At 40.2% G+C, this 14,767-nt stretch overlaps 1 protein-coding gene across 2 annotated transcripts in view; it reads left to right on the top strand.

Annotated features, from left to right (window-relative positions):
• NXPH1 (neurexophilin 1) overlaps positions 1-14,549 on the top strand; it is a 282,722-nt gene extending 268,173 nt beyond the window's left edge. Inside the window, exon 2 of one of the 2 annotated variants that reach the window (XR_008427100.1) lies at positions 12,598-12,734. Coding sequence is in view for 1 of the 2 variants with exons in the window: in XM_024577245.3 (XP_024433013.1) it covers positions 12,598-13,359 (762 nt within the window). In the remaining variant the exon portion in view is untranslated. Of the gene's footprint in view, positions 1-12,597 lie in introns of both variants that reach the window. The other variant, XM_024577245.3, reaches the window with a different exon arrangement.
• Positions 14,550-14,767: the final 218 nt, after the last annotated feature.

Below are 14,767 nucleotides of genomic sequence, written 5' to 3'. Positions count from 1 at the left end.
ACTGGTTATAATGGCTCGTAGCAGTTGTTCACTTGTACTTTCCTAGAAAAATGTCCCCTTTTCTCTTGCATCACTGCATATGTTTACAGAATTACACAAAGCCCGCATGAAGGCTTACAATTTAAACACATTTATCTATGCAAGAAAACGAGCTGTTTATCTGTACATGAAGCAAACTCATCTACAGAGGGATATCATTATATATGGGTAGATGATCCATTCCAACATGCATTTATTCATTCTACCGATATTTATGGAGCACCAACATGGAACCTGGGATTTAATAAAGTGTGATAAGCAAAAATCATGACCAACGTACTAGACGGATCCACCGTGCAGACAACAGCTTTGGGGAAATAATGTAGATAGATAGATGGTAAGTAGAGATAGAGATAGTCTTACTTATATGAACAAATAGTACAGGTTACTCTGAGAAGACCAATCATCCCTGTGGAAAGGAGGTCCAAGCTGGGCTAGAGAATGAGCAGGAATTAGCTGAGCAAATGGGTAGAAAGGATTCCAGGACAGGGACACAGCCTGTGCAAAGGCCCTGAAGTTGAAAGAAAGAGAATGCACAAAGTCTGCTGTGAACTGAACTTGGATGCCAAAGGGAAGAGTAGCCAATGTGAGGCTGGAGATGTAGAAACATGTTGCATTGACCTAGACTAGTTTGTAAATACATAAATTTAAACACCTTATCACTGAACACCTCCTCTCTTAGGAATCGAAGCCTCAACAGCAGCTGCTTTCGTTGGCAATGGCTTCTGTAGCAGTTCCTTGAGCAACAGCAGTTTCTTCCTGGTCCCTGCAGCCCAGAGTGGAAGTGGCTCCCAGGGTCCTCATCAGTCAGCAGGAGCCACAAAGGTTGCTGGCCCATCTTATTTTGAAGAGTTCTGGGACCCTTAGTAACACAATTTTGTCTGACTTCAGAACCACAAATAGACAGCTGTCAGATGTCCTACCTGTGCCCTCTAGTGGCAGCTGGAGTATGACCCAGCTCTTTGGAGAAGGGTAATTAAACTTCTCCGAGTTTGCAAGCAAGTGTAGAGACAAGCCAAGGGAGGAAAGACTACCCTAACAGCTTGTCCTCTCCCAGTTCTCCAGGATAGCTTCTATCCACAGTGTTCACAGAAGGGCAAACTACTGATACTGTGGTAAATCATTTTAAAGCCCATTCAAGACCAAGGGGATCTCAGGGCTCTGACTACACACACGTTTTCACCCAACCTCTCTCTGGTGACCGACTTCTCCGACACCCTCTTCAGGCAGTTTCAGTCTGTCTGTTTCTCTCCTTCATGACCCATCTCCTCCTGTAGTATAACCATTGGGTGAACATCCTTCTTTGATTCAGTGAAACTGTTCATTTAATTCCCTTGGTAACAAAAAGAGAAGTTTTTTTCCTTTTGGGGCTCCAGGAGCACCACTCAATATCTGATGAACTTAAAGCCACAGCACCTAAATCCCAAAGACATCTTTTTGCTTGTATATGAGATCTTTCTGCCTACACATCCTTTTTCCTTGACACCTGGCTCTTTGATGTGAGATTCCACATACCATGCTTTAAGAAATGAGGAATAGGGGAGGGTTGCATTAAGACCAAAATGAAATTGCCCCGACTAGTGGACAGCAGGCGCATCTGGTTCCGAAGCTGGCAGTCACTGGATAAGAGATCTGTGGATGAGAGTGTTTACCCAGTGCTAGGAATCCTGCAAGGAAGAAACAGAAGGTCAAAGGATAGGTGCCAGTCTTCTTACGGGAGGGGTATTAGTAAGAACAGGTTGGCTTAAGAGCTTTCAAGGGAATTGTTTTCTCATGGACATTGTGGCCTTTGAAGTCCCCTTGGCACATCAGTTGTGTCTTCTCTGAGCTGTGCTTAAGAGCCATGTGGGGCCTGGTGCTCTAGGTTGGATGTGCTTTTTATCACATCTTTCTCTGGCCAGGGCATGAGCCCAAAATATTGGGGTCCAGCCTCAGCAGCCTTTGGTGAGGGGGTGAGGGGGTTCATTCACTGTGCTAGATTTTGTCTCTTCTCAGAACATGGGAGATTCCTAGTCCACGCACTTGGACAGGAGTGTGGTGGAACTGTATTCCCAGGATGTTTGCCCTTTCCTGTTTCTGGTTGACTGGCTTGTTGTCCACGCGCACCTGGGAAGCTCTGGGCAGTGTCCACTTGATGGGAGAGACCCTAGGAGAACTTTTGAACAAATTTCAGGATCTAAATGGTATAGGGGTGATATCCCCCTGCAAACTCTTATCACTTCATTTATATAATTTCTTCCCTTGTCATCTATTGAAAGATTTCCAGATCCACCTCTGGATAGCCAGGGGATATCAAGTATATTGTCTCCAAAAATTTCAAAGTTGTAGTTTCCTCAGGAATTTGAGCTCTTACTGGAGTGGTTATACTACTATTACTACTCAGTATGTTCTTATACACCATTGCTGTGAATGAGAACGTATGTTCATATAGGTTGCTGAAAACAGGGTTGGATGGTGAGTCAATCATTCCTCATTTGGTCCATTCTAGAAAGGTACCTGCTTTGTTTGACTTATAGAAGCTATAAACTTCCATTAGCATCTATATAACAAGCTTTATTATGGATAATCACTGATATTTACCTCTAATTCAGAAGGAAAGACCCTGGATCTAACCCAGCTATTCTTTCATATACCACTTTTCTCTTTCCCTCAAAGAACATCTAAATTTACTGATATTCAAATCTCTTCATCAGCAATTAAAAAATGATGCTCAAGTGGCTTTTTTCAACCAAGAAATAGTGTTTCACATTATTTTAGATATTTTTTTCATTATTATAACTACATACCCAGGGGCCATCATATGAGATACTCATACATTTTAAGTGGAAGTAATATAAAATACTAACAAAAGAAGCAACGTTTGTAATGCAAACCTGGGTAATCTGTAATTATGTTTTGAGAGAATGGATTAAGTGGGACTATGTGGAATAGTAATTCTTAATTTCTCATCAATGTTAATGTGTCTGTATGTCAAAATGTATGCGTATATTTATATGTTTACACAGTGAGCATGAGGGAAGGGACAATATTTTCATAGACTGAAAAGTTCTATTTCTTAGTGGCAGAAACAATAGTTCGTGGCTCTTCATAAGGCATATTTTTCCTCCTGTGGTTAAAAAACCATGAACAATTTTACAAGCGTACCTACAAGAAAAGGAGACAAGGGAAAGCTAATTATTGTGGTTCTAGAAACTTGTGGGAAGCTCAATTACCCAGGACTCAGAACCAGTGTCCAGCACAATGATGTAGGTAACAGTTGGACCCTTGTGTTAGAGGTGAGCCATCCTTCCTGAGATCAGGAGAACTCATGGGACAAACACCTAAAATTCTTAGCCGTTGGAGGATTCTTCAAACTGGTGGGAACATACCATCTTTCTAGTTCCTGAGGATGGCATGCAATGTCTACGCCGTTCAGAATGTCTTCTCCTGAAGTTATGTTAGAGATAAGTTATTGCCTATACTTTCCAATACTAAATCATAACATAATCAGTATGGTCTCCTACCACCACCTACTGCAAAAGATGGCCACAGCGTTTTTTCAATTATACTAATGTCTGCCTCAGTTTGTTTGAACCACTTGAGCAGACATAACGTCACCAGGCAGAAGTCAGGAATGGAATAGCAACGTGCAATCTGAAAGCCATGTTTTCTCCCCACCCCCCCGGCCACAGGATTTCATAACCTAGCTAAGCACAATAGCTTTCATGTGTTGAACTCATATATTTTCCATACTTTCTATGTAAAACTTTTAACTTCATGAAAATTCAGTGAGTGAAGTATCATCCCTACTCTGTAACTGGAGAAAGCGTGGCTGTAAGTGGTTATTAGTGATAGAGTAGCAGATTTTGGATTTAGCCCCGTGGTCTCTAATGCAAAGCCCATGCTCTTCGTTTCTATGCAATACAGCCTGCCAGCACCGACGGAGTTGAGGGAGAGGCATGGAGTTTCTTTTCTGCTTTTCCGTTCTTCATGCAGCACAGCTGTTCCTGGTGCATTGCTCTGTAGCAGATGGACATGATGTATTTTGATGTATTAAAACACTAACCCATTTCCTCTGGCCCATCATAGATAATACAGGCACTCCAGGTATTGCCAGTGAAGTGCAGCCTCTAAACGTGTAAGAGAAATCTCGGAGGGCCACATGTCCTCCCCTCCAAATCTTGATAGTGATTAAAGAATCAATGAACCTGCACTATTGAAATAGATGTGCTAAGACTATAAACTATACAGGCAATTTATTGAGTGCTTACTCTCTGCTAGGTGCTCCCTTCCTCAAGTTAAAAAATGGAGACAACTGTACTTGAACAACAATAAAAAAAAAAATTAAAAAAGAATCCCTCAAAGAGTTTGTAGTCATTTGGGGGAAACTTTATAAAGAAGAGCCTAATGTATTTAGATATATCTGCATGCTTTCCTCTACACTAGTTAAGAAAGGGGCTAGAGAAAGCAAGGGCATGCGTAGCCCACCCTGTAAGGTTTTACAATGCCTGAAATAGAGGAAATCCTAAAACTGCAGCGAGAGAAATATAAAACAGAACCTTGTGAATGAAGAGAGGACTGGATATCATAGCCAGTGTAAGCTTATGGCCAATAAAGACATTTTTAGGCATGAACAACTCATATAGTTGGTCCCCTATGAACTTTTTCTAAGAGAATCACATAAATCTGTATACCCATAAAAATGAAAATCCAACTCAAGGGGGGGGTTGAGGTGTATGAAACAACAGTAAGCAGAAAAATCAATGGAATCAGGCTAAAAAATAACTGTAGGAAACCTGGCTGTGAAGCAATGTGATGATTAAGTAGCTACCACAAAGGCACACAAAAATTAGAAATATGGTACGTTCCTATTCTAGAACGCTATATCCCCATTTAGTAAAGATGTTGTTGATTGGAAACACATAAAATACAATTCACTACATATGACACTTTTTATGCAAAATATTTATATATGAAAATGTACTGAAAATATTTAGGAATAAAGACTCGACAGGTTTTACTTTAGGAGAGAGAGGTGGGTTTACAAGGGAGCAGGGGCTGATGATGAAGACAGGCTTTTAATTTTTACTTTGTATCCTATAATATTTTGATGAGTATGTACGAATGTCCAACTGCATGATTAAAATGATTTTTCAAAATAAAGGATGCCCCCTGTGGAGTAAGTAAGAAGTATTTCTTTCACTGGCCAGCAGTGATATTTGACAAGCTCTTTTTGAGCTTTCGTGTTGGCGTATGTAAGCTGAGGGCAAACATATTGACCTTAAAGGTTTTAAGTTTGTGTGTGTGTGTACATATGTGAGGAGGAGAGAGACAGAGCATGAGCACACTGTGTGTGTGATTTAAAATAAAATCAGAGCCATATGTAAAATGCTAATTACAATGTCTGGCATATAGTGTGCCCTTAACCAGTAGCAGTTAATAGTATGCAACATATATTCAACATAGTGAATCATAAAACTGCCAAAATGATGCTGTAATCACAGAGCAAGGCCATTTTGTTGATTAGTTATTCACTGATGAAAGATATTACTTAAGCATCAGGTTGTTTAAAATTTTTGTTTGGCTTCAAGTATTCATACAGTTGATGAAGTAAATACATGATTTTCAAAGCAATTTGAGATTATTTATATTGAACAGTAATAGATCAACAGTAAAATGTGCAGGTTGTTAGAAATTAGAAGGCATCTTATTGCTCTTTTATATAAAGAGGTACACAAACATCAGAGGGTACCTCTAGTTGGAGATAGTATATGTAAAGGGATATAGTCTTTGTAGAAAATCTCATGAGGCCAGGAACATCATAGAGGTTGCAATAAAGTTGGGGAGTGGTTAATATCCAAAAGTGCTGTCTTCCAACAATATTTTAAAAGCTAAGGTATTGATGTTATGATTATAAACCTATACTAAAAAGATATTAGAGATAGCAATGTGAAAGTATGGCCCTAAGACATATAAAGGAGTTTGATCAAACTGTGGCAACTCTCTACGTGCTAACACTTCCAACATCCAGCATAGGTCGTCTTTTCCTCCCTCGTCCTTTACAGAGGTTCTACCCCAGACACACAAGCTCCCTTCATGTTAGACCCTGTTTTTGTTTATGGTTAAAAGGAAGGACCATTCTCTTTACACCCATTTAGCAATGTTTTCAAAATAAGCATATAATTTAAAGTTCATACACCTCATCATGTTAACAATCTTTATTATTCTCCGTGTTTCTAAAACAATGAGACAAACGACACATATAATTTACAGAAATGGTATCATTGGGTCAGTAAGCCAGCTCCTTTCAAATGGGCATTGGCCACTTTTGACATGGCAAATTATATTCAGTTGGGAAGTACAGTATATTTGGTGTTTTCATTGTTATAAAAGATGTTTAATTGTAGAAAAAGGTTCACAACCCTTTGCCCTTTTGGAATTGCATTAACCTGAAGTCGCCTGGCTTTTCTTCGTGCTCATCTTCATGTCACGCCCTCCCCACTTCTGTGAGCACTCAGATGTGCTGACATCAAGGGATCTTTAGGTGGCTTTTAGAAAGAAACTCTTTTAATATGCTTATGAATGGTAGAGGATGTTCTGGGCACAGGTTTTCTTTTACAATGATGATGTTCAGTAGGGCTCAAAATCTCTTTCTATTTGGTGTACATGTTTATGTGTTTCAAAGATGAAAGTCTGTAAGACAAAAAGCAGAATGATAGAATGAGAAAGGCGATGATTTCTGATTGCATCTGGATGTATTAAGCTAGTTCTTCTTTCTCATCTTGCATTATCTCTTTACCACTATCCAAAGTAGCTTTAGTAAGGTGGATTTCAAAAGTCAAGGGGCTTGTTTTTAAGTGCGTTTACTATTAGACTTTTACTTGGAATTTAAATTTTGCCCATGCCTGCCTTTTCTCCTCCCCTCTTCCCTTGCTTTTTCTTCAGTAATCCTCTTTTGTTTCTACCTGGCCTGGCTCCTCTTCTGCCTGTCCTCAAAGCCTGGACATTTGTTACATATTGCCACCAGCCTTCTTTTCTATCACCATGCAGGATCTGCAGAGTACCATCCACTCATACTACAAAATCAGCATCACCACCTCCTCATTTTCCCAGACCTTCAGATCCATCTAACAAACGTTCTTTAAAATAGTCTTATCAGCGCCGAAGGGTGTGGCTCAATGGATTGGGTGTTGTCCTGCAGAGGGAAAGGTGGCCATTTGGATTCCTGGTCAGGGCACATGCCTGGGTTATGGGCCAGGTCCCCAGTTGGGTGTGTGCAAGAGGCAACCGATCAATGTTTCTCTCACAGATTGATATTTCTCTTCCTCTCTTTCTCCCTTCCTTCCTCTTTCTGAAAAATAAATAAAAATTAAATCTTAAAAAATAAGAGCAAATAAATAAACAAATAGCCTCATCAGAACAACTTGCAGGCACTCAATGTCCAATGTCCCTATGAGATTTAATTTTATTTTCCAGCTAATTTGTTACTCCTGTATCCCTTACAGTGTAAACAAACTCATTAACTTTTTCATGTTCCTGCTTAGCCAATAATAAATCATCGAGTTGAGTTAATCCTACCTCTGAAATGTCTCATATATCTATTTTTTCTTTCTCTTTTTCTCTGTCACTGCCTTGGTTAAGGATCATTGACTTTCTCAAATAAAGTATTGCAATTAGTTATTTAACTAGTCATTCTTTCTTCAAGGTCTCTCCCTGACAATGCACCCTCTAAGGTCCAATCAGTGACTCTTCTAGAGCCAGGGTGACCTACTTAAAAAACAAAACAGAACAAAATTTAGTGGTTTCCCATTACCTATAAAACTAAGTTTAACTGACTTTGCAGAATATTTACAATTTGACTATAGCATACTTTGTTCAAGTTCTATTGACTTCTTGCAAGTTCTTTGTTTGTTTCTCTTCCATATCAATGCCCCCCAAGGCTCAGAAGTAAAGAACTATTTTCCGGTCTTACATTTGGCAGCCCTTGTCTGTTCTTTTGCACTGTTTGTTCCGTATGCTTAGAAGAAGTCCTCTTGTCTAATCTGCTCAACCTCTAAACCTCTTTCATCTCCCAGATCTGAGGATCATCTCTTCTGCTAACATCTTCTCTATGTTTAACTTTGACTACACCTGTACGCAGTATTGGCCACATCACACTGTTCTTTGCTTAATTGATTCATCCATTAGACTGTGAACATCTTGAGGGCAAAGACTGTGTCTCATTTATCTTTGTATTCCTATTATTTAACTCAATATTAGCAGGTTGTTTATACTTAAAGAGCTGGCAACTTCCCTAAGGACTCTCCCTGGTTTTTCATGGTTCATGATTGATATTCTCTTTCAGACATTGCCCTGCCCCTCTCCTAGTCTAAGTGAAAGGGGAGGGAAGAGAGAATAGGAATATTCAAGACAGCCCAGGCTGGGTGGCTCAGTTGGTTGGAGTGTCAGTCATCACATGCACCAAAGAGGTTGCGGGTTTGATCCGCAGTTGGTACATGTATGGGAGGCAACTGATTGATGTTTCTCTCTTACATGAATATTTCTCTGTCTCTCCCCCTTCTTCTGTCTCTAAACTGAGTGAACATATCCTCAGGTGAAGATTAAAAAAATAAAGAATATTCAAGACAGTGTTGATGATGGACAATTACAGCTGAAATCTGCTTTGATTCTGCACCCAAACTGAGATGTTCCTGTGGGCCACATGGGTCCCAGGATGGCTGTGAATGAGGCCCAATTCAAAATTGTATATTTACTTAAAACATAAACAGATATTTTTTGTGATTATGTGTCGCAATGCATTTAATGTGCGGCCCAAGACAACTCTTCTACCAGTGTGGTCCAGAGATGCCAAAAGTTTGGACACCCCTGTTCCAGAGTGTTTTCTTGAGGGTCAGCACCACTGGAAGGAAGTTCTTCATGTCATGCCACTGAAGGCAAATGAATTCATTGCATCTTAGATAGTTAAACAGTTTAATGGCTGAACTTATGCTAATCCTTTGTTAAGTTTTACTATCTACTCAACCCACTGTATGTATATATATATTCATAGCAGCACTTTCAAGAATATATGCTTTGCCATGGCTGGTGTGGCTCAGTTGGTTGGAGCATCGTCCTGTAGATGGAAAGGTTGCAGGTTCCATCCCCGGTCAAGGTGTGTACCTGGGTGGGGATGGGTATGAGAAGGCAATGGATGGATGCTTATGTCTGACATCAGTGTTTCTATCTCTCTCTCTGTCCCCTCTGTCTAAAAGCAATAAAAAATTTCCTCAGGTGAGACTAAAAAAAAAAAGAATATAAGCTTTCTTTTTAATTGTTTAGGTTTGGGTTATGTAAAGGAAATTTTTTTTTGAAAAATACTTTTGCTTTCAAATCCCATTGTAAGTAATTCATTTACACAAAATATTAGCCAGTGGGATTCAGAGGATGATAGTACAATAGTTAGTAATACTGATGTTGAACACTCAACATAGTGCAGATACTGTCTTGGTGCCTTAAGTGGAGTATCCCGTTTAATTCTCACAACAGCTCTGGGAAGGGATGGGAATTATTCTCCTATTTTACAGAAGAGCAGTGGAAACAAGCTGAACAACTTGCCAGCACCATCCAGCTGTTAAAGATCACAGCCTGGACTGGGATCCAGGCAGTCCGACTCTGGAGCTCCCATTCATAATTATAACAGCTGTGGAGGGCATAATTTAGAACTAAATTTGTGTTCTACCTGAAAATCAGAGGTTTACCTGCCTGCCATAGTCTTATAATCCTTTTAAATATATTGTATCTTTTTCCTTGAAATATCTCCTACTTCCACGTTTTTTCCCCTCTTACCACCCTCTCCCTCCCCATGCCACTGGGAAACTTCACTTTAATTCCCTTTGGCCTCCTTCTATGGGACAATTTCATTACTGCTTCACAAGCCAGTGCACTGTGGATGTGTCTCATTACAGCCCCTCTCCTTAGTCAAGTGCGTTCATGCTGAGATACAAGTGTTCAGCTGATACCAAGTGTACGCTGCAGTTCTTTTTGCTACCCAGAGAATGGGAAACTGTGTAATTCCAGACAAAAATGAGAGAATAGGATATGCATTTATTTTCTAATTTCCTTTTAGATTAGGGCATAAATATATAGGCTGCATTAAGGACAATGCGTATTTAATTAGGCAAGTAAAGGTTTGGATGTTTGACCGAATCAATTAGATTTCAGTGAAACAAAACAAAACAAAGGCACACACACAACGATAAACACCAAATCCGGAAGATCTGTGGTATTCTTTTCACCAGTGTTCACTTTCAATTTTATATTATGCATACCCTGTGTTATAGAAAAAAGATATATTTTGAAATGCACTTCTCTCGGTAAATTTGTAGAAAACTTTAGTTTTTTCTGTTTTGTGATTATAATGATTATTACATATCAACTATGGAACTATGAAGGGTTATGGTTTTGATATTACAATAAACATTGTCCTAGAAGACTGGCTTTATTATCAGACAGAGAGGATTGGTGGAAAGCTTTGTGTTTTTCTCTTTAAGAAAATATTATGTTTTTATGCATTGGCCCCTTCTCCAAAGAGTATTTCCCTTTCAGTATTATCCTTTTAAGACTTAATATTTAATTCTTGTTGAAAATGGATTTAGATAAAACAACCATTTTGATATTATTAGTCATATGGTCCTCGAGTGTGATCCATTTCATGAATGATGTTTTGGCATGAAAAGAATCTGTAAACAGGAAAGAGTTCAGGTGCTGGGGAAAAGAGCAGAGGCCGATTAAAGAGTTGTGCAGGAGCAAAGGGGAGATATCTAGAGCTAAAATAGCTGACAGCAAAGACACCCTTCTCTCAATTCCCAATATCTGCCCCAAGATCAATAATGGCTCATCTGATAACCATTTCTGACTCCATGCAAGGGAATTTGTCCGATCTGGTTCGGTGATATTTTTAGGAGCCCTGAAAGTGACTGCACAAAGCAGATCTGTGCTTCCCTTAGATGTGACCCCATCCCCACCATAATCTGTCCATTGTTTCTGTGCCTCATCCTGTCCCTAGGGTCTGTGCTGCTGGTGGTCATGTTTGTGTTTCCTCCACTAACTTCTGTGCACCATAGCCTGTGGATCTTTCCAAGAGGGCATTGCTATTGCCTTGGGCATCACAGCATCTGCAATGGGGCCCAGGCTGGGAGCCCAAAATAGTTGACATGGCTTTTTGTACTAGCCTCCTAATCTTTTAGTTTTGGTGTTTCAGGGTGCAGTCGTGAGACATAAACCCACGATAAACCTCATTTTCTCTCAGCTGCAATGCATTTATGTGGGGCTAAACTTACAGGATTTCTTGAGCTCAGCATTAATGGAAGAGAGCAGCCTTGGCTAGTGTTTTTTTCCCAGGTGGGACTTACCACTCACATTGCCTCAGTTTGAACTGGGGAGAGAAGAGACTATTTGCTAGCTGGTAGCTGGTAGTGAAGAGCTCAATGACCCTAGAGGATTTCTGAAAAGGCAAGATTACAAGAGCTAAGTGACTTTGTTCTAGCTTAGGTTGCCAAATTCCCCTGCATGCAGGAACCATCCCATGCAGGTTGTGAGTACTTGGCTGTATTCCAGAACAAAACTACTCTTAGGCCAGACCTCCATGTGTACCATTTGGTTGCCTTCCTCTAATTGTCTTCACATATCAGCTTGGGATGCATAAGAATAGCTAAATTTAATTGAGCTGCTTCTATGTGCCAGCCACAGTTCTAAAGGTTTTACATGTCTTAGGTCACTCAGTGCTCACAGCGACGCTATGAGGTAGGCATCATTATTACCCTCACTTGGCCAAAGGCGTGCAACTTGGAAGTGGCAGAGCTAAGTGCAGATCTCAGGGAGGCTGGCTCTAAAGGTCATGCTGTCACTCCCTAGGGGTGAGGGTAGTGTCCTCTCAGCCCAAGTGACTGAGTAAAAGTCTCGTCTCAGGCCAGGGTTGTATGCTAAGAAGAGGCCCCTAGAATGCAGATTAATTCATACTGAGCCTGAATTTAAAATGCTCTCCAGGAATGGCCTCTCATTTTGAGACCAGTTTGGAAGGGGACTAGAGAGTCCAGTGAGGCTGCTGAGTGGTAGCGAGGCTCAGGTCTGAGGCAGGATTCAGAATTGGTTCTGAAGGGGCCTGGCAGTAGAGGTTTATTGTTAAACCTGGCTTTTTAAAGCTTACAGGAGTTTTGAAGTAGAAAAATAACATCATGAATTACAAAGTTTTATTTTAAAAGTTTTTAGATTTTGGTGCTGAGAAATAATTAGTTTGATTTATGTTTGAATTCAATTTGCTTCATTCATGGTAGATGGCCTTTCACTCATCAAAGTCAGTGTTTCTACAGTCTTTCAGTCATATTTAAGTAGGGTTTTGTAATGCACCTACACCTCCTCTCTCCCTTCATTATGTAAAAATAGAAGTGGTATTTTGTTACATACTAATAAATATTGGCCAGATGCTGAAGGTACTTTAAGAAGTGTCATCACTTAATTGAGTCTCTTTGAAACGGCTTTGATCTGTGTGTGGAATGTTCCCAGGTACAGAGATGTAAATGCCATTTTCTGTTCTGTTTTCAGGTCACATGTGCCAATTTAACAAATGGTGGAAAATCGGAACTTCTAAGATCAGGAAGCAGCAAATCCACACTAAAGCACATATGGACAGAAAGCAGCAAAGACTTGTCTATCAGCCGACTCCTGTCACAGACTTTTCGTGGCAAAGAAAATGACACAGATTTAGACCTGCGATATGACACCCCAGAACCTTATTCTGAGCAAGACCTCTGGGACTGGCTGAGGAACTCCACGGACCTTCAAGAGCCCCGGCCCAGGGCCAAGCGAAGGCCCATTGTTAAGACGGGCAAGTTTAAGAAAATGTTTGGATGGGGTGACTTTCATTCCAACATCAAAACAGTGAAGCTAAACCTGTTGATAACTGGAAAAATTGTAGATCATGGCAATGGGACGTTTAGTGTTTATTTCAGACATAATTCCACTGGCCAAGGGAATGTATCCGTCAGCTTGGTGCCCCCGACGAAAATAGTGGAATTCGACTTGGCACAACAAACCGTGATTGATGCCAAAGATTCCAAGTCCTTTAACTGCCGCATTGAATATGAAAAGGTCGACAAGGCTACCAAGAACACACTCTGCAATTACGATCCTTCAAAAACCTGTTACCAGGAGCAGACCCAAAGTCACGTGTCCTGGCTCTGCTCCAAGCCCTTCAAGGTGATCTGTATTTACATTTCTTTTTATAGTACAGATTATAAACTAGTACAGAAAGTGTGCCCCGACTACAACTACCACAGCGACACACCTTACTTCCCCTCCGGATGAGGACGAACATGAGTTTGAGACTGAAGCCTGAGGAATTACAGGTCACATGACAGGGCCGTTACCTCAAAGAAGAAGGTCATATCTGTTGCCTGGAATGTGTCTACCCTGCTGCTCTTGTCAACCGGCTGCAAACACGCTAGTGGAAAACAATCTGATGTAACTCTGCCCAGTCAGCTCCATCTCTCAGTAGAGTTGTAGGTCACCACAGGTTTTAAAGCCACACTCGAAGACATGCTTTCACACACAGATGTACACAAACACACACGTATACACATTTCAGCTTGCATCTGTCATGCTTCCCGTCGACAGGGCTTTCATTGTCTGACTCATCATGGTTCAGGATAAAAATACCATCGAGCGAAAGGATTAACGAGACAGTGAATGGTTTCTAACCCTTGCTGTTGTGGAAATCTCTTAAAGTCTTGAGTACATGCTAATCGATAGTCCCCACTCATGCATTCCCACTGCTTGGAGTAGCTGTGCTGGTCAATACTACTGTAGGAGTATCTGCTTGTTCACATGGAAACAATATGTCTTTAGAGTTCAGTATCCTTTCTTTTATGAACAACAACAAAGTGTAGTAACTTTTTTCCAGCATACAGTAGGCACATTCAAGGTGATACAAGATGGCTCTTTTTTCTATGGAGGGAGCCCGTTCTCAGCAAAGGGGAGCAAACATTTGGAATTTCATGTGGGCAGACACTGGATTAAAGCACTCATCACCAACCCTGGGACTTTGGCACCGCTGAGACCAGCGAAGGCTGCGTGAAACAAGTTCTGATCATTATGTAAGAAGGGAAATGCCTGACAGACACCATGTAAGTTAGAAGTGTCTGTCTTATCTTTACTACACATATTGTAACAAATTCAATATCCTAGTCTTCATTTGTATGAACAGTTTGTATTGTACATAGTTTAACCAAGTGTTATTTGAGCTGCTTATTAATATTAACTCGTATTTGTCTCTCTGCCTGTTATTGGTTAAAAAAGAAAAAAGGATATGAGGAATCCATTTTATCAATGTAGCTGTGCATTCCATTAAAAGAAGAAACTTAATGTACAAAGCATTTATTCAGCTCAAGTATTGTTGAAAGCTATACATATACAACATTACAGTCTGTCTGTATTTAGATATTTTATTTCTGGACAAAATGAAATGTACATAAAAATAAAATGCTTAAAGTTGAGTTTCAATATGTATTTGTGTAAGATGATGATTTGAATGGTTCAGACAAGAAGAATGTGTTGGAAATACATTCACGATTTTGCATCTCATATCTCTAGATTTGTACAGAACTCTCTAAATTTCTATTAGTTGCCTGGTCAAAACACCTTAGGAGTTTCAATCTCCATTCTGGAAAACAGTTATGGCATAAGCATTGCACACAGTTGTGGTTTACTGTCAGGC

Source organism: Desmodus rotundus, chromosome 6 (assembly GCF_022682495.2).
Source record: "Desmodus rotundus isolate HL8 chromosome 6, HLdesRot8A.1, whole genome shotgun sequence".
NCBI classification, from domain to species: Eukaryota; Metazoa; Chordata; class Mammalia; order Chiroptera; family Phyllostomidae; genus Desmodus; species Desmodus rotundus.
This window is presented reverse-complemented; position numbering and strand designations above follow the sequence as displayed.